The 21,310-nt window shown below is 34.8% G+C and overlaps 1 protein-coding gene across 1 annotated transcript; it reads left to right on the forward strand.

Annotated features, from left to right (window-relative positions):
- The first annotated feature begins 795 nt into the window (after positions 1-795).
- Positions 796-21,052, forward strand: LOC128212325 (putative aminopeptidase W07G4.4). The gene is made up of 16 exons (XM_052917722.1): positions 796-857; positions 1,625-1,757; positions 2,035-2,094; positions 2,281-2,363; positions 2,740-2,848; positions 3,569-3,693; positions 4,289-4,388; positions 10,338-10,413; positions 10,836-10,921; positions 11,752-11,856; positions 12,683-12,758; positions 13,356-13,474; positions 15,052-15,135; positions 16,486-16,593; positions 18,202-18,333; positions 20,557-21,052. Exons 1-16 carry the CDS (start codon positions 844-846, stop codon positions 20,689-20,691), a joined length of 1,545 nt encoding a protein of 514 aa, XP_052773682.1. The 5' UTR covers positions 796-843; the 3' UTR covers positions 20,692-21,052.
- Positions 21,053-21,310: the final 258 nt, after the last annotated feature.

Here is a 21,310-nt window from a genome sequence, read left to right on the forward strand (position 1 = left end):
TATATTTAACAAAATTTGGTATCGGCGAGTAGAGGTCGAAATTCTGAAAATCGGCGTCGTGTAAAATATAAACAGATGTACATATTAATATATTGCGTCCAGGGCAATAAATTGTTTTCACATACAGTTGTTGTTGTTGTTGTTGATGATGATGATTATGCTGATGATAATGATGATCATGATCATAATCATCATCTTCGGAAGATGATGATGGTGATGATGATGATCCTGGTGCTGCTGCTACTTTAACTGCTACTGCTGATGGTGGTGCATGGTGGTGGATATTATCATGAAAATGCTGATGGTGGTGGTGGTGGCGGTCGTGGTGGTGCTGCTGCTGGTGGTCGTGGTGGTGGTTGTGGTGGTGGTTGTGGATGCGTTGGTGGTGGTGGTGGTGATGGTACGTGGTGATCCTGCTGATGATGATGATGATGGTGCTGCTGCTTCTTCTGCTTCTACTGCTGATGGTGGTGGTGATGTTGGATGCTATCATGATTATGCTGATCGATGATGATGATGATGGTGGTGGTGGTGGTGGTGGTGGCGGTCGTGGTGGTGCTGCTGCTGGTAGTAGTCGTGGTGGTGGTAGTGGTGGTGGTTGTGAATGAGTTGGTGATGATGATGATGATGATGATGATGATGATGATGATGATGATGATGATGAAATAACGGCGAGTATGACATCGGCGTTTTAATTTCGCGCAGTTATAATTGTAGTCTGGAGTTCCTTCCCCTAACACTATCGTTATCGAAATATCAGTAAGCAGGGAACCAGACTATTATAATTGTGGCCATGTGACTGTTTAAAATCATGTGATCACTCTTGGATCACTCTTGGACAAAATGGCGACACCCAGGTAACGCCGGAATTTGCTCTCCTTTTTCGATGTTTTAATAATTAATATACAGTATGTCAACTGTTTTTTTTTTAAATATAGAATATTAAGTATTGTGGTTTAGTTATATAACGTCTATTATAATATTATTAATGTATGCCGCTGATATAAGCTTCATATTTAGATCTACTTTTCATTTCATTATACCCTTTTTTTTGGAGCTTTTCGATAACGTAATTAATGAATTTAAGTTAATGACATTTTAAAAGATAATTATAATATGATCCTGTATTTCATTTTAATAATAAACCGAACTATTACACACAGGATGGCTCACTTCTTCTTTTTTTTAGCCACAATAATGCGTGTAAAGATCGAGAACATTTTTAACATTGAGACATTCATTATGTTCCCATTTACGCACAATTGCTACAACAAAAACTGTCAAAGACTCTAAAGTGACTGTTTTTATGGAAGTCCCTGATGGCCTGAGGTTCAATGATTGAGGATTGTAAAAAATCAATCCTTTAAGGCCAAGTTCGGCAATCATTTTCCATGGTCTTTGAAATTTTGTTATGACCACAGGGGCTTTGTTTTGACACACCCCTATTACCACGTCCCACCCCAGCCCATTGTTTTTTTATTTGTCAGTTTTGAAATGATGGGGTAAAAAAATTATAATGTTATCTTTGTATAAAGATAATAGAAAAATAAAAAAAATTGCCACGGACGGGGTTTATAGGTCCGTAATTTTGTTAAAACTTTTACTCTCTAACATTGATTTCAAGTGTTCCAACTTTGGTGGCCAGCTTGGACGTGGCAGATGCTGCCTATGATTGTGTGGTTGTTGTGACAGACTCTGTTGTCAAACTGACTGGAAATCTTGAGTGCCTCAAGCAGACAGTGGAAAACTATGCCAAGGTATTCATAAATTTAGTATTTAAGCCAGGTTTTATGAAAAATGGTTTTCCCAACACCACAAAGCCACATACCTTGGTTACATCATAGTACTAAAGAGAGTGATTAATATAATAATATATATTGTGTTGTATTAACTTTATTTAAATGAACTTTGAATTGAATTTTGGAAAAAAACTTCCTGTGGAAAATAGTTTCAAGGTTGAGTAACAATGCATAATAAATAAACTTGCCTTAGTTTATTTTGACAAATTTACTCTGATGTACATGTATATTGCAGGTTGATAGCATCAAAGATGTGGTTCTAATTGCCACTGATGTTGTCCCATCGGGCAGAGTGGTAAATATCTCCATGTATTCTGTAATGTTTAACATGCATGGTTTAAATGTAAAAATAGCTCAAGAATCAAAGGTTATTGATTTAAGATTATACTTTTGAAGTAATATTACATATTCACCAATCACCAGTATTTTTTTATTATATGAAATTTACCTTTAGTAAATAATTGTATTATTTTCCTTAAAGATCTGGTCCCCCACAGGTCCACTCAATCGGGACTATGATGATGTTCGTAGATTCTATGATGCGGGCGAGGTCGGCATGAAAAGGTGAGAAACCCCTAATGTTAAAATATTTAAGAGTCATAAATATCATCCCATCACAGAATGATTTACTAAAAAAGTGTTTTGACAAAAATGTGTTCTTGAATTATTGTAATTTACTAGGTTATTAGATTGGGGTAATTCTGTGGTCAGATTGGTGATACGTTTATGAACTATTTCAAATATACTTGCAGACTACCGGTATTGTCTGCACTCAAAAATGTGAAAAGTGTTATCTTTACTCTCAACTGACAACATGTAGTGAACATCTTGTGTCTCTAAAGTCAACTGAAGATTTTTTTAATTCAATAGTTATAGATTATGATAAAGATAATATTTTAAAACAAAGTATTATGAAAACAACTTCATGCAATGTTTTCAGAGCATTGAAGGCAGGTAGTCGAGCACCATTATTTGTAAGACCCATTGATGACACGTTTCCAGAGGCGGGCAAGTGTGCCACTCTCGGAGCCTTGCAGGCAGTATATGTGGTATGTGGAAGTAAATGGTTCACATACATGTACTTGGTTTGAACAGTTTTTATAAAAAGAGTAGTGTAATAAACTAGGATTATATAAAAGTGAATTTTATGTCAATTTATAACAATAATAATAATGATTATAATATGATAATAATCATGTTTTGACCTTATGACTTGCTATTAAAGTAAAGCATGCAGTGAATTCTATCATGTTGCGAGTGATCTCACTATATAAATGATAATAATTATGATGATGATAATAATGATAATAATAATAAAAATAATTATATACTAATAGCTGCGTTATGGCTTGCGAATGCTTGTTTGCAGTGAATACTATTATTAAGCTATGTAGTAAACATTATTTATTTACAATATGGCCTTCATTAAAAAGAAAAAATACAAGAGCAATGCAAACATGTTTATTTTTATATAGATCCAAACAAAGGTTTCAGTTGTGTTAAATACATTTTGCAGATTAAAATCAAAGACTTAAAGGGTCGGCAAGTCATAATGTATGCAATATAAAACATATTTTATACCAATATCAGATTAACCATGTTTATTTATTGTTGAAAACATACCAGACAGAGCAACAAAAGCGAACAAAATTGGTATGGAATTGTGTGTGATAACCTTAATCCCATTCAGAAAGGCATAGACATACACAATGCAAGGTACTGGGTATTATCTCCTGTTGTAATCGATACTTGTGGTATTTATTTTGTAGCCCCTTGAGATACGCGAGGATGTGCCTGACAGGGCGACAAAGGTGGACAAGATTGGTATCTGGTGTGACAATCTGGAACGCGTACAGAAAGGGATTGGTGTCCTTAACGCACTGGAAATGGGGAGGTTTGTTGTTGATCTTGTGTGTTTGTTTTCTACATAAAGTAACATGCAAAGGTGAATTCTTGAATTCATTTAAACCTCAGTATTTAAATTATGCTCTGAAGAGGGTTTGTGAAAAAAGTGAAGTAATTACAGAGTTATTGCCCTTGTTAAGCTTAAAGCTTTCAGAATCTTCACTGAAACAGTTCTAAAGAAGGTAATGAACTTATTGTATCAATGTACTAGTGTTTTTTTTTAAATCATCATATTGTCTAGTGCTTGCAGGGTGTTATTTCCTTCAAATAATTGAGTTTTTTTCCATCCCATATTATGATACCTTTCTCACTTTTTGCTTCTCACTAAGACATCCCGTGGTTTGATTTCCCGCCTGGGCTCAAGTAAGTGTGGTTTGTGGTCACCAAGTCTGACAAGTGGGTTTTCTCTGGGTACTTTGGTTTCTGCCACAAAACAAGACCACATACTCCTGTAATATCATGCTAACGAGAGTGATTAAAATATTGTTGTAATAACTTATTTCTTAATCGTTGTAAAATAGTTCAAACTCTGATACCCAAAAGAAGTCCAAATTCATATGAGTGATCTAAATGCTATTCGACAGAGTTGTGACTAGAGACATTGGAGGAACTGACCCAGAAAGAATGGCTGCACCAAAAGCTGAAGAGTATGTTACCAGTGTCCTTAAGGATACATGTATCAAGGTAATTCCATAGTTTTGAAGCCACGGGTGTACCGATATTATTTGAATAGTGATAACAGACATTGGCATTGCAGGCCCAGAAAAAGGGACTGTACCTACAGCTGCAAAGTATATTACCTTAAATACACTAAGCACTATACTAAGTACATGTACGGTGCAAGTGGTGCATAGATCACTTCAATATTGTCATTGTAAGTCTGTTTATTAGTCCATGGTTTAGTGGCAACATGTGTTTTTCTTAGGAAGTGGTTTTCTTGCAGGCTTATTAGTATGTTAATAGCAGTTTCAATGTGAGTATGTGATTTTTTTGTCTAATATGATAATAGTATAATGGTCGTAAGTTTATTTGATGGAAGGAACATAATGGGAGGTGTCACCAATGCCATCCAGGACACTTATTTCAATTGTGCATAATTGGTGTTATGGCCACATGTGTACTTGATGGACAAGGTCATTGTAGGAACAAATTCAGTAGTAATGGCTGCACAAAGAAATTAAATTTGGGCTAAGTATCTTTAAGGACACTTCATTCAAGATAAATGAGTCTATGGTGTAATTGTCACAGATGTATATGTCAGGTTAGTTATATTTGACGTCTGAGGTATAGACCAAACACATTAAGAAGTACAAGGTGGACAAAGTCATGATTTTAGGGTCACATTTAAGGTTTACAGACCCAGAAACATTAGAAGTACCAGACACAAAATCTTGAAGCAGGGGTCATTGAAGGGTCAGAAACAGAATCCATTGCATATTGTTTGTCTATTTTAAAGGGACTAGACACCACATGATAAAATTGCAAGAAAAAAAGAAAATTGTTAAAAAATTGATATCGTTGTGCACATCATACTGAATCTTACTTACTGATGTATAACATCTAGGGACGGAAACCGGATACCAAATCGGTATCCGGATATTCATATCAAGTATTCAAATACTATCCGGATACTCGTATCAAATTGTTTTCATAATAAGTAAATTTCCTATTATATGTCACCCACCTTCTATTATTTGACATAATTGTCCACTTAATTTATAATTCGTCATATGGCAATTTCACTTTTTTATTCATTCTTTCTCAGTCTTAATAATTTATAATGTTATAATCAAAGCTAAACAACTCATTTTATGTCATAAAACTCGTGATGAATACCACATAAACACCTCGCGAATTTGATAGTCACTTCGGCCGAGGTGGTTGCTTGGTTACTGCCATGTGCTTTTGATTTTGTTATTTAACAGCAGGTTTCATGTTCAATGACGCTTTGATTATTTGATAGTCGATTGTAATTTTATACAGGAATAACGATTAATAATTCAAAACACAATTACAAGATGCAAAATGATGGAAATTTGATTGAAAAGCGAAAAGATAATCAAATTTGTTTTTGTATTTATTGTTCAGATAGCAATAATTTCTTCATGCATATTCATCAAAAATACAGTTGCTGTAATATCAGCCTCATACTAGCTTGTATTGGAAATTCTAGGCTTGTTTTGTGGAAGTAATGTATATATGCCAATTTGGGGACAATCTGTTGTCTAGCCCCTTTAAGCAGTAAGAGATCAGGACAAGATATTTACTACCATGGGAAATTTACTGCCAGTATTTTATCCTTGCGTGAGGGTTTGCTTGTTTACACTAAATCTCACAGGATTGTTATTTGTACAGTGCTATTACCGCAATTCAAAGATATGCATTGAATCTTGTGTCACTGCCAGACAATTTTCAATGCTACTGAATAATTATGCTGACAGAAACAAATCGGTCAATAGTCTGTCTATTATAGACTTTAAGAATCTCGGGTCAGCTATTGTAACAAAATAATTCAAAGTACTGTGTTTGTCAAGGCTTGTTTTTATCAGTTAAAAAAATCTGGGGTAATTAATTCTTTTAATATATTTTTTTAACTTCCTACACTCCTGAAATATATCCTCTATAATTGACATAGCTTTGTATTGTATGATTTTGTTGTCAATTTAAGATTGCCTGTTGCTACTTATTGAATAGAAAGGGTCTTTTTTAGTGAGTCTAAGATAGGATCATTATGATTTGCTGTCAAAACCACTCAGACTGTTAAGAATCACATGGAAGCTTAAATATGGATACAGTTGAAACTCGTTATGTCAACTTTGTCGGGACCTAGGGAAAAAAGTCGAGATAACGAACAATCGACACATCCAAATTACAAAAAATTATCACCAAAACCAACACATATGCGTTTGATATATATCCGACATCCGACTTCTGCAATTGAACGGTCTTGTTATAGTCGTGGAAACAGCATACGTATTATTTAAAAATAAAGGGATAAAAAATAAATTATTTGTGCCAAATTTATTTAATTCGTGTTTAAGGATTACACAAATCAGATATAAAACCATAATCACATACACTTTTATATTGTTACAAAACGGTAAAGCACATTAACAACAAATTAAAATAGTACATTCGGTAAGCACATTGACAACAAGTTAAAATAGTACATTCGACTGTTTTGTACATGCAGTGTAGAGAAATTACTTCGTCACGTAACTATCAGTGATGTCGAATTTTCCGATGATTTCATCGTCAACCTTAATTGTGCGTTTCAGTGTATAGCTTGATCAATAAAAGACTCTTTCATCAAAAACATAAACAAACAACTTTGATTATTCACTCTTACTAATTAACCTCCAATCATGACAGTTTGTTATTTTGACATGCACGGTAATTTAGCGTCATGCCGCAAACCTTCATGACAATTTTCGCACCTACAACTCGATCTACGGTTCGACATAAGAACCAAGGAAAATGTGTGAAATTCGACCACTGGGACTGAAATAGGAGGTCAACATAGCGAAAAAATCGAGATAGAAAAATTGACACAAGCAGATTTATTTTATATATAATAAGAAGGAATAAATTCGGGACCGGATAAAAAAGTCGACATAAACGGAAAGTCTAGATATCTGACATCGACATAGTGAGTTTGGACTGTATTTAACAATTCCATAAGATTTCAAAATAGGAGCAAACTTGAAAATGGCTTTTTGATGTTTCCATTATATCATTCATATTAGGACAAATTTGTTAATCAATGATATTGTTTAAGTTTTGTTGGTATAATCATTGTTGTACCCGTTAACCACCTGCATTTCAATAATATATCTAATTAACTAGGTATACAGCTTTTTATATCTGTTTTTTTTTTCCACAATATTGCTATACATGAACATTCTCTATATTTCTTAAGCTATACTTGAATTGTAATTGGTATTGGCTACTTTGTCACGATGATTACATGCTTTGAATATTTTGTTAACTTGTATATATTTGGTCGACAAGATGCTTTGTTTCATACACTTCTGTTCTGTTCCTATTCACATTTTGCATTTTCATGTTAATTAATGTGCACTTATCTACCTTTGGATAAGAAAGACATTGAATGTCTTTGTTCCAATACATAAATTAAACTTTGTAAACCATACTGAAATATTTATAGCCTTGAAGAACTTGAAAAGATTTTAAAATATTTTTTTTACAAATATAGTGTTACCTTTTCAGTTAAACTCTTTGATCTAAAATATACCTCTTTGCAACCAAGGACAAAGGATTGAAAAAAAAACAATCATACATTATGCTCTTTGACAAGGGGTTCCATTAGGAATAGCAAGCTTTTAGTGACTTTATTTATTGATGTTGTTTCTGCATGCAAAGTTTCATGTGTTATGAAATATTTTACTTTATTTAGATATCTCCGATCTCTCAAACAATCTTTTTGAATGGCAAAAGAAGTTTTCAAATTGATAATGCACTTCATTAAGGTTATAATCAATCTTTTCGCTAAAGAGTTTTAAGTCAGTAATGGATCAGCTTAAAATTGAAATCACAATGATGATCAAGTGGCTTGAGCGTTTTCTGTGTCAAAATCATGCCGTAGATTAAAGATGCAATCTTACTCCCAAATAAGATTTACCGAAATTAGTATAACCGTTTTAATAAACAAAAAAGGATGAATACCGGTAAATGTTTGAAAACAATGGTTCTTATGAAGGATACTCAGTTTAATTTGAAAGAATGGTGCAGAAATACGGTATTTCTACCTTATGAGACGATAGTACATCACAGTAAATCTTTTAGCACTCACCAATCATTTAATATTTGTGCATTGTGTCATGTGTCAGCTATAAAATTCATGGTTACAATCTTGTTATCAGTTATTAATATTTTCCATAAATGCATTATTTAGAAAGTAGTCAAAGGTTTATCGCTCAAAACTCATGTTTGTTATACATGTTTATAAATGTATTGATTTTAAACAAGAGTGTCACTTTTAGTTTCAATAAAGGATTAGTGGTAATAAAATAATATAAACAACAGGGACAAGCCCAGTGGTCTGAATTTCAACTGTTATCTTCCTAAATGGTCTTGACCATAAGCTGCAGTATTAAAGTACATATAATTATATATAAATAACAATGTTTTCAAAAATTTTGAAATGCATAAAAATTGTGAAAGTTGAAAAAAAATAATTATGATATAAAAAAATAACAATGAAAACTACAGAATATAAATTCAGGGCCTCAGTGGTGGCAGGATTTGATCTTGTGATCTCTGGATTGCTAGACAAGATAAAAAAAATACTAGACTACAGAGGCATTGATATCTGTTGAGTGTTTGCGGTATAAAAAAATTAATATGATTATATCAGAATGTGTCAACGTTGCAGCCAAATATTTCAACTTTGGGCCAGTTGTTAGATATTTGTTTAAGTTGACAATGTGATTACTGACATGGTTGTTAACTTTAAATTGTGAACAATTTGATAATGTGCTCACATATTTTTTATATATAAAAAAGTACAGCTGAAGTAGTTGTCTCGCAGTCAGGAGGATCCGTGGTCTAGTGGTAACACACTTGACTATCAATCCAGGGGTCGCAGGTTTGATTCCCCGTCCCATCACTAAAATAAATACTAATCGTCTTCCGGCAGGGACATTAAATGGGGGCCCTGTGTGCTTGTGGTAAACACTGGTGCACGTTAAAGAACCAGGGTCACATTCTGTCTGTGCACTATGCTCCAAAAAACCTTAAATGACTAACAATCTTAACGGAGCACTCGCCAAATGGGCAAGGCCCGAGTGCAAGTAAAAATAAGCTTACACACACATGAAGTCGTCTCAAATCTGGTTAAAAATACAGCAGATCAAAGTGTATTAATTGAACTTCAAGAGCAATACAGATTTGAAAGTTTACAATGACAAAGTTAACAACCTTCTGTACAATTTGCCCATTGAAATGTTTATGTTAATTTTTTACAGGTTAAAGCTGCACTCTCACAGATTGAACGTTTTGACAACTTTTTTATTTTTTATCTTAGAACGAGCCAATTTTTGCGAAAATCCATGAAAGCCAGTGATATAAGATTGCTGACAAACAATCACATCCGAGAATTATATATTTAAGTTCAAAATTTGATGTTATATGCATTTTTCTTAAACTGTTAGTAACGGTTTAAGCCATAAAACATTAATTTTCGAATGGAACTATGAAAATCTGCGATCTGATTTTTATGTCAGCAGTCTTATATCATTGGTTTGCAGATATTTACACAAAAAATTGCTCTTTCCAAGACAAAAAGTAAAAAAGTTGTCAAAATGGTAAATCTGTTAAGAGTGCAGCTTTAAGCAAGTAAACTTCAGAACAAAGTTATCTTTTTTGTCAACCCTTTTTGCTATCAGGCAGAGAGTAATAATGAGAATAACTCAATGGGCCTAATGCAATAAAAAATTGTTTCTCTATTCATGAATATTAACAAAATTAAGTAATCTGACCATAGCCAAGAGTGTGGCTTTCTTTAGGCGCTATGGTCCAGGCCTCTGATATCAATGCTGTATGACTTTAAGGTGAAATTTGGTGGATATTTGATGGCATCTTTTGACAACTTTACTATCTTTTTGTCCACAGGTTGAGGTGATATCCGATGTTGCTGTGTTTGAGAAAGAGTACCCACTCCTGGCTGCAGTCAACCGGGCAGCTAGAAGTAAGTGAATATAGAACAATATATAACTCATTTTAAATCTTTTATTTGCAAAGACAAAAAGTCTGGTCAAAGTCAAACACAGTTGGAACTTGTTTGCTCTATATCCAAGGGATCAGCTAAAAAACTACAAGCCTTGTGAATATCGAGCCAAGTGGTAATGCTTACAAAAAGTTAAACAAAATTAGTCCTTAACATCCCCTTCGAGCCAACGAGGAAATTGAGCCAAGCAATATCCAGCCAAAGGGTTTCGACAGTAGCCTAATAGTAGTTGTCTGCGGCAGGCTATTGCAATAGCTTTAGCTTGCCATGGTTAAAAAGAACATTTAACATATTCAATTAAAATTTGGTACAAAAAATATCATGTTATCATGTATATCAGAGATTATACAAACATGTTAAGTCATGTGGGTGTTATATTTTAGTGGTACCTCGTCACCAGGGCAGGCTGATATATCTGGAATACGAGGGAGAAGGGCCCATTGAGAAAACGCTCTTCCTTGTCGGAAAGGTAATATTTTATATTCATGCGTTATTGAAAAAGAGAAATGAACAATACTTATGTTGCCTAACAATGTGCCACTTCCATGATTTTTTATTTAGTTATAAATGTTATAAATTCATATCATTTTTGAAATAAACACCATCAGGTTGCATGTTGTGACTTATCTTTCAAAAAAACTTTCATATTATTTTCACTGCCAGAGTACCACCAATGACACCGGGGGTGCTGACATTAATGCCGGCAGTATTATGGCCAGCATGCATAAAGACAAGTGTAAAAGGTCCAATTTAAATAATTGTATGATGTTTATTCCATCCATTTTCAAGGTATGACCTACTACAGCGGAGGTGCTGGCAATGTGGCAGTGGGTATTATAGCCAGCATGCATTGGGACAAGCAAACCAGATTAAATTTTAATAATTGCATGATGTTTATTCTGTCCATTTTCAAGGTATGACCTACTACACTGGCAGTGCTGGCGATGGGGGAGTGGGTATTATAGCCAGCATGCATTGGGACAAGTGTAACAGATGATAGATCCAATTTAAAAAATAATATTATTTTTATTCAGTACATTTTCAGGGTATCACCTACGACACCGGCGATGCTGACATTAAGGCAGCGGGTATTATGGCCGGCATGCATAGAGACAAGAGTGGAGCAGATCCAATTCAAATATTATATTGTGCTTTATTTGGTACATTTTCAGGGTATCACCTACGACACCGGCGATGCTGACATTAAGGCAGCGGGTATTATGGCCGGCATGCATAGAGACAAGAGTGGAGCAGATCCAATTCAAATATTATATTGTGCTTTATTTGGTACATTTTCAGGGTATCACCTACGACACCGGTGGTGCTGACATCAAGGCCGGTGGTGTTATGGCTGGCATGCATAGGGACAAGTGTGGAGCAGCGTTTGTAGCAGGTTTCTTCAAGGTTGGTACAGTTATCAATAATTTGATTACCATATTTGTCCTAATATGACACCTGCATGCTACTTATACCGGTAAATGAAAATATTGTAGTTTATGATTTCATTTGTGTATATTGTTCATCAATAAGGCAGTGGGTTTACTGTGCTATAAAATACATACTAAGTATCTTTGATGGAAACAAAAAAGTGGTCAATATGTGTAAAAAAAAGGAGGCTGAATATTTACAGCAAGCTCTGATTTGGTGGTGTTAGTAGTTTATACTCTGGTTCCCGGCGTGAGCACATTGAAGGGTCCCAGAGTGACAGTTCAACCACCGCACACCTATCCTGGGCAAACTATCAGGCTGTTAACCAGTACTAGGTGCCTTTACCTCTGCAAGGAACTGACAACTTCTGTACATGCCAGGGCTAGCGGTACAGTGCAAATGGTTGTAGAAAGGATTTCATAACCAATCACAACAGAAGTGACCTGGTCCGCCTGGGAACCAAACCCGGGTTGTCCGATTCACAGTCCAATGCTCTACCGATTGAGCTAACCCGGCGGACAGCTCTGATTTAGTCCCTTTATTATACTTTATACCCTCAAAAAAGACATGTGTCTATCAATGCACAATGCGCATCCGGAAAGTTGTATTTTCAGTAAATTACTATTTATAAGTAATGTATCCAAAAGAAGCATCAGAAATTATTTCAGTCTAAAGATTTTTCTGTGATTTTGACTGATATGACAGAATTTGATTCTTTAAATAATAATAGAGTTGCTCTTATAAAGATAAGACCAACAGTTATCATGTTAACTCTATAGTTACCATTATTTTGTGTTCGCAGACTCTGTCAGTGCTGAAACCCAAGGGAGTGAAAATTGTTGGTGGTCTCGCTATGGTTAGAAACAGTGTTGGATCAGGTATGGTTGAGATTTCTTCAATACATGTAAACATGTTGTAAAAAAACAGAAAATCTAAAGATGATATCTCAATCAACAATTATAATCAATAACCTTGTGACAATAAAACAGCTATGACTTTGTTTATTCAATGCATTTCAACCTAATTGGACTCTTCAGTAACAATGGCACCTTGAGTTGCACAGTTCTGAAGAAATTTATATTTATTTGACTATTCATTGTTCGATCAATAACTTCAGGAGCATTTGTCCAATCCATCACCAAATTAGGTCAGAATGCATATTGGCATCGTATCTTGGACAAGTGCGATAATAGCAATATCGCTACAGACAATCGAGCGATATGACCCTTAAATTGGCAACAACTGTATCAACAGAGTCTTCTCTCTAAATTTCACAAACTTCAACCACTTTTCACCATACTTGATATCTTAATAATAAGATTTTGAAACAGTTGGCGCTATTGTTTATAGTTCTATATATGTGTATTGGATTCTATTATAATACCTTTCTTTCTAAGAAGACCCAGTAGTGAGTATTTGTCATGTTCTTGTGAAAACCATTCTGTGTAATATTTTTATATTAAATCTATTTATAGAGTGCTATGTTGCTGATGAGATCATCACATCGAGAGCAGGCGTGCGCGTGAGAGTTGGTAACACAGACGCTGAGGGGCGTATGGTCATGGCCGATGTATTGTGTAGGATGAAAGAACGAGTAAGAACAGGATGATGTCATGCATTGTATATCTAATTGGCTTGTGTAAATAAGTCCGGTTTTGAAATGGTGTGCGTGTGAAAGTGGGTAACATGGACAGTGAGGGGCATATGGTGTTGGTGACAACTGTGTAGGATGAAAGAACAGGTACGAACAGGATGATATCATGCGTTGTATTTCTGATGGGCTGGTGCTCATGATATTGGTTGAGAATGGTTATTGTGTGAGAGAGGGTAACATTGACGCTGAAGGGCGACTGGTAATGGGGGACAGGTTGTGTTAGTGAGGATGAAAGAATGAGTGAGAACAGGATGATATCATCCATTGTATATCTAATGGGCTTGTGTAAATAATTCCGGTTTTATATTGGTGTGTGTGTATGTGAGAGTTGGTAACATGGACAGTGAGGGGTGTAGGGTTATGGGGACAAGGGTGTAGAATGAAAGAAGGGGTAAGAACAGGATGATATCTTCTGTGATATGTTCTTACCCTCTTTGACAAACATTGTATATTGGCTGGTGTTCATTATATTGGTAATGGGGGACAGGTTATGTTAGTGAGGAAGAAAGAAAATGTTGATGCTGGTTTTAATCATTCTGGTTGTGAAATGGTATGTGTTACACAGATGCTGAAGGATTTATGGTCAAGGCGGTAAAGTAGTGTATCGGATAATGAAAGAATGGGTTAGAAAATGGGAATATCAAACAATGTTATCCTGATTGGTTTGAGCGAATATTCTTGGTTGGGAGCAGTTTTTCCTGTGAGAGTAGTTGAGGTGAGATATGTATGGTCATGGCCGCCATGTTGTGTATGGTGATGGCTACTTTGTTGTGTTCGATGAAAGAATTGGTTAGAAAATGATGATACCCTACAATGCGTAGATGATTTGCTTGAGCGAATAATTTTGGTTGAGAGCAGGTTTAGGTTTAGAGTGGGTAACATAGATATGGTACGTATGGTCATTACTGACGTGCTATGTAGAATGAAACAATGGGTAATGATTATTTTTTGATAAACAGTAACATAGAGCCTTATAATAATTTTTATCCTGCATAAAACTGACTTTATCCATGGTTGTCTTTGTTTACAAGTGAGACTTCAAAAATTATACAGTCAAACCTCTTTTGGCTGGATATCCCAGGGACTGGCCACAATACTTCGAGTCTTGCGAATATCGAGGCAAGCGGGAACGCTTACATAGAGTAAAAAATTAGCACTTCACATTAAGTTTGAGCCAATGAGAAAATGAGTCAAGCGTTATCTAGCCAACTGGTTTTGACTGTTTATGTTCTGAAATATAAAGTTTAAATGCTCACATGATTTTAAACATTATCACATGTTTTTTTAATGAAAGGGATCAAAACTGGAATAATTGCTTTGTGGTGTTTGATTTATCAATCAATGAAATGATAGAAGGATTTGTCCAAACCTGACTTTCAGAACGGAAGTAAAATTTATGCACAAGAAGAACTCATGATCATACAGAATGAATATGTTCCATTTTCACAATAACTGGAAAGGTGATGTGGGTGTATATGGACTTCAGGTTACACACTACTATTATTGATTGTTTGTAGGCACTGGAAGCTGTCAATCCACAGATATTTACCATTGCCACACTGACCGGACATGCAATCAGGGCGTATGGACCTGAATATTCGGTAAGAGACACAAAATAGTGGTATCTTTAACTTGTAGATTTAATGGGTTAAAAAAAATGAGGTCTTGTCATAGCCTTAGTGGCATAATCTTCTGCGTAGTCCTGCAAAAATTTTGAGCTTAACATGAAAATTACTACACAATTATAGCATCTGAATGGCATAACACAAATCATCATATATGCAGTGGTCAAAATTAGCACAAGCCCGCAAGCCCTGCAGTGGTCAAATGCTTTCTGGGCATGCTCAAATTCTGGATTTTATACAGCAGGGCTTGTTGAATTTATTTTTGTTGGCATGCATCCAAAAGCTTCATATTGATGACTGAATGATGTAGCTATGTCCATCACAATGGCTGAGATTTTTTTTTAGTTTTTCCCCTGCAATTGCCAACTGAGATAAAACTGAACAGCATTGGAATCCGTCTGTTCTTTTTTACTGTTTGTGTAACATACACAAGTTCTTTTAGCTTGACTGTTTTTTGAAAGAAAATAAGTCTCGGTATTGTCACAGCCTTGGTGTTGTTGTCAGCGTGTAAAGCCTTTAATCTTGGCCATTACCTAAAAACTGTTCAAGATATTCACATATGTAACTTCGAACTCATGTTACCTGTATAATAACACTTACCTGTGGCAAGGCCCATTACAATGGCTATTATTAAGTCATGCCCTTGGGCAGTTTGAAAAAGTTTTCTAAAAACTTACATGTAAACCACGGCCAAAATATGAAAGCCACTTAAGCTATTCACATGGTACTTGGTATGAATGTTACCAGTCATAAAATGCACATGTAGTAAGGCCCGTAAGTCTGACTTTAATAATGGATTGATTGATGGTAAAAAGTTGAGCAAAAACTTAAACTTGTTCAAGACTCGAATACTTAAAGATATTTACATAAAACACTGTGTACATGCTAAGATGTCAATTAACACTTGCAAGCAATATAAGGCCCATAACTATGGCTTTATGAATTGTCATGTTATGCCCCTTGATTAACAAAAAAACAGCAACCAATTGTATAAAACTTGTTAAATCTTAAGTTTGGTCAAAGTTAGCCAAAATGATTATTGATTGGTCAATATCCATCCAATAATAAGTATTGACCAATCAAATTGTTTTAGTGTGCAAATTAGCCAAAAGGATATCTTTGGCCAATTTACCCAAGTTTTATACAATTGGCCACAGATGAACATTAGCATCCCCTTGAGGTACCCTTGCTCAGGTACTTTGACAGGACACAGTCTTAACAAACTATATGCAAGATCTAATATAACTCTAACAATATTTCTTATACTGGTACATACTTGTTATACTAAATTATATGCTGTCCTTAAAGAAACATTTTTTATCCTAGATTATTATGGACAATGGCCCTGCTCGTAAGCTGAACACCGCCCAGGAATTTCAGAAAGCTGGGGATCTGCTAGCTGATCCTTTTGAGGTGTCAACTATCAGGAGAGAGGTATATAATGACTTCTTTACCTGTATTTTAATATAAATTTGAAACTTCATAATGGACAATTTTGCCTTGCTCGAAAGCTGAATATGGCCAAGGAAGTTCAGAAAGCCAAGGATCTTCTACCTGACCCCTTTAAGGTGTCAACAATCAGAAATAGAGGCAAATTATGTCTTTTTAATTTAAGACTTAATTTGTAACTTTGATCATGATGACAAAGAAAGCCTTTCTGTAAGCTGAATATGACCTAGGAAGTTCAATAAGCCAGGAACCTGCTAACTGACACTTTTGAGGTCTCAACAAACAATAGAGAAGTAGTTAAGCTACTTAACTTTTGATTTAAGCTTTTAACTAAGATCATAATGGAAAATGGCTCGGCCCATAAGCTGAGTATGTCCCAGGAAATTGAATAAGTTGGGCCCTGCTAGCTGACCCTTATTCTCCCCATCAGGAGTGAGGTAGTAAAGCATGCTTAACTCGTAACTTAGACTTAAATGGACATTGGCCCAGGCCATAAGCTAAATATGGCCCAGGAATTTAAATAAGTTGGGACCTGCTAGCTGACCCTTTTCCTCCCAATAAGGAGAGCCTGGAAATAAAGGCTGCTTCACTTAAGATCAGGCTTGAAACTAGGTAATAATGGACACTGGCACCTACCAAAGTAAAAAAACAGCACAGGGTTAAAGGCCATAGAAAATGCTTTTTAGGCTTCTAGCTAAGCCTGGGGTGTAATTGTAACTAGTTGTTTAGATATACGATTGGAAAATTTGAATTCTCCTTTTATACCAAAACGAGTTGGCAGTGAATGCTGTGTGCTCAGGAGGAAATCTTTCACTGGAGTTTGTTTCTTGGGTGGCAGCAGAGGCAAGCAGCATTGGCAAGCTGCATTGGCAGCTTGTAACACATAGCAACAACCTGAATTGAACTAGATTGAATCATCAGGTGATGTTCTCTGCTAACATAATGTTGCCAATAGGAGCTGGTTGATTCTCTATCATTTAACCATAGAACTGCATAATTAATATGATCCAGAATGTTATATGTTTTATTGTTTTTAAAAGCTTATTCTATCATTGATTATGTTGATAAAATAATTTGGTCAATTTTTACCCGGTAATAGAAATATAATTCTACAGTAAAAATTGTACTTATTTAAGTCCAATTTATTATTTTTTACAGTTATTACCAAAACATTTTATGCTCTAGAAATTGATTTCTTTAGAATATTCAGCAATGATGTTTATGCATAAGAGAAAGCGCTTTTAAGTATGAAAAAACTAGTAGTTTTTGAATTAATGCTATGCTGTATTATATGGTAAAAAAGGAATTGAGCTTGAGATTGAGAAAAAACTTAAAGTATTTTATGCTATTGGACTGCCTGTGCTTGTGTCTGTTACGAAAGGCAATAAGAAAGCACCATTGTCAAACTTCAGACTTTGTGAATGAATTTCAAATATGGAACACTATTCTGAAAGAGAGTATCTCCATTTTATTGTCCAGTTTCAAAGAAAGCACTCGAATGACTATGATAAAGTGAAGTAGTCGAGCACGCTGTCCTATGACAGCTCTTGTATTGTCCAATTTGAATGAAAACATTCGAAACAATCATTTCAGGACTACGTGTTCCACACGGGAAAGTCAGAGTATGAGGACGTCCTGCAGTGTAACAACGCTGCTTCCAGTGCGACGGCTAGGGGTCATCAGAGCCCAGCTGCATTCCTTATCAAAGCCTCAGGCCTGGAAAATGTTAGTTGCATTTGTATGGTGGTACTTAAATTTGTCATATAAGATAACTCACATTAGAAGAGATCTCAATCGTTTGGTAAACTGCCGAAAATTTCATTTTTCTTAAAGCATAGTGAAGCTTTTAGCAATAAACATCAATTTTCAAATTTAAATATGAAAACTGTGATGGTTCCTAAAATATTTACAGTCAGATCAACTATCATCTCATATAAGTTAGAAATACTGTGTTTTCTACACCTTTTTTTAAATTTAACACGGTATCCATCATAATGACAAATGTTTCGATAATTATTCATCCTTTTCAGTAAATTAAAACAATTGTATTATTGTGATATATCTTATTCAGTAGTAAGAATGCATCTTTACACAAGGATCATGCAAGTTAAAGTTCATTCAATATAAGCAAGCAAATCGACAGTTTTACAGTTTTTACCACCTTTCACACAAACTCCTTTGCTCATAATTCTTAAGACTATAATTGTCATATACATCACATGATGAATTTTGAAAGTGATATACACCGGCACAAAGTCATATTTTGTAAAGATAACTATTTGAGTCAAGCGAGGTCATTTCATTCCCATTGTGTGCTATGGTAAATTAAGCGTCCAGCAGCCTATAGAATTAAATTCATTGGCATCATAAGAGTTTTGGATGTTGTTCATAAAATTATTTGAAGTAGAGGTTTTAGGCTAATTATTTCTACATGCATATAGTAAAATGCTTTTCAGCCGAAGCGTATCAATTTTAACATCATGGGATTATAAAGAATTAAGACTTTCTAATAATTTGTTTGGAACTATATACAGGCTCTCCAGCAATACATCTGAAAAAAACTAGGAGATAACTAGGAATTTTTCAAGCAGAAAACTAGGCAAAAACTAGGAATACTGAGACAAAAACTTTGAGGTATTATCAGATAAAGTATTACTTTACTACTGCTTCACAGTCCAATTACCTTACATATATAAGTGTCAAGGTGACTGTAAATTTGCCTTTGTTTGGCATCACTTCAGCTTATCTAACCTTAAATCACCATGGGTAAAGACCAAACTATGTATTAGTGACAAGAAACCACTACTGCCAGTAGCAAAGGCATGTCAGCTGAATATCTCTACATTGTTTTCTGCATGAAACTTTTCAAACACAATGAAAACACAAAATTAAAAATTTCAGACATAATGCTGCAAATGAAAAACTAGGAAAGATTAGGAGCACTTAATTTTGTTTAGGAAAAACTAGGAAAATTAGGGTTATTAACCGCTGTCTTTCCAGGATGTGGGAAAACTGGAGTACCAAGAGAAAAGAACAATACATCACTCTCATATAACATTGTGCCAATGAGAGTGATGCTGCATCAACTCTTTCCACAATTACTGTTAAAGAAATAGTTCTAAACTTTTTAAAAGTGCTCGCTCATCATTTTTAGGACCAAAAATTAGTTTTCCTGGTAATGCAACAGAAAACACTTATTTTATCATTATTTTACTCCTAAGATATCGAAACTAAGATATCTCAAAAGTAGTAGATATTTTGACCTCTGAACAATACATTGATAAAATCATGTCATAATGTCAATCCACCAATCACGCAACAACAAAGCTTTAACTAAGAGCTTATAGTTAAAACTAATAGAAATAATGGTCTTTAAAGACGATATTTGAGAAGAACAAAAATATCATCCTTTATTAACACTTCTAATGATTAGCCACACTTTATTTGGTCATGCCAAAAAAGTGTATTTAAAAAAAAAACATGAGCAGGTCCCTTTAACTATAATTACAGAGTAGGGATGATTTTTTTTGCCATATCATACTCCAATCTGGATAGGGGCCTTTCATTTTCATAAGTGTTTTAAGTTAGAAGTTAGGCATTGTGGCTTATTATTGTACAACATTATGTCATATTCCATATAATATCATACATTGACCATTGTCATTTACGGGAAGTACGGAAATAATCCCAGATTCAGGACATAGCCTTTATATGACTAGCCTTGCTGGACACAACAGGCTAATATGAAATTATACCATATTTCCTATTATTCAGAAGACATTGTGCAATAATTACTAATAATAATTTCAGCGTAGATTACTCATATCTGGATCTGCACATAGCGGGCTCTAAGCCTTTCCTGCAGACCTCAATCTTGGCATTGTACGCTCATTTAAACTATCAAATATTTAATATAATATTTTATGCATTAAACACTTGTCATTTCAGTACGGGAATGATTCCAAGACCCCCTTGCCATACTCCCATTTGGACATTGCGGGATCCAGCGGGCCTTTCCCGGGGGTGCCAACGGGTGCTCCCCTCCTTGCCATGGCTGCACAGTATATCCTCCCACGAGTGTAGACCACAGCCATGGGTGTAGGTGATGGACGCAGATGGGCAACACTATGTGGACCAATTGCCTTCTAACTTCTAACACAAATAACATGAACAATGCATAGTATTCATGGATTGAAAAAATGTGATAACGAACAGTGCTTAACTTATTTAATTGTAGCCATAATAATGTGATGTGAATTGCCAATTGGCAATTTAGTATTACTAAATTTAATGCTTTAAATCTTTAATAAAATCTGATATAATTAATAATTACCTAGTCAATATATATATCTGTCATTTTTTATAAAGCTTACAGTATAATGTATCCAGAAGTTTTATTTATTCAGATTTATTGTTGTAATAATGATTAAAATTCAGTACTGTGTTTCTAGTTTCTATGGCCTAAATATATTTTACTTATAAAAATTTCTATGATAAATGTGTGAACACTTTCATTGTACATAAACATATTTTTGAGTGGTTGTCTTTTAAAAGTTTAGTGTTCAAAATTATATTTTGCTCAATGGAATGACGATATTTTTCAAAACTGCTGTTTATTTATTTAGACACATCAACAGTCTGCAGTAATTTATTTTAATCAAGTGATTCAGTAGATTCAAATAGAGGCTGGGTCAGTAGACAA

Source organism: Mya arenaria, chromosome 12 (assembly GCF_026914265.1).
Source record: "Mya arenaria isolate MELC-2E11 chromosome 12, ASM2691426v1".
NCBI lineage: Eukaryota > Metazoa > Mollusca > Bivalvia > Myida > Myidae > Mya > Mya arenaria.

What these genes read in the sequence shown, in the direction of transcription:
- LOC128212325 (XM_052917722.1), top strand. An exon ending in AACGCACTGGAAATGGGGAG is followed by an intron (nt 3,694 to 4,288) that starts GTTTGTTGTTGA and finishes GCTATTCGACAG; the next exon opens with AGTTGTGACTAGAGACATTG. An exon ending in TTAAGGATACATGTATCAAG is followed by an intron (nt 4,389 to 10,337) that starts GTAATTCCATAG and finishes TTTTGTCCACAG; the next exon opens with GTTGAGGTGATATCCGATGT.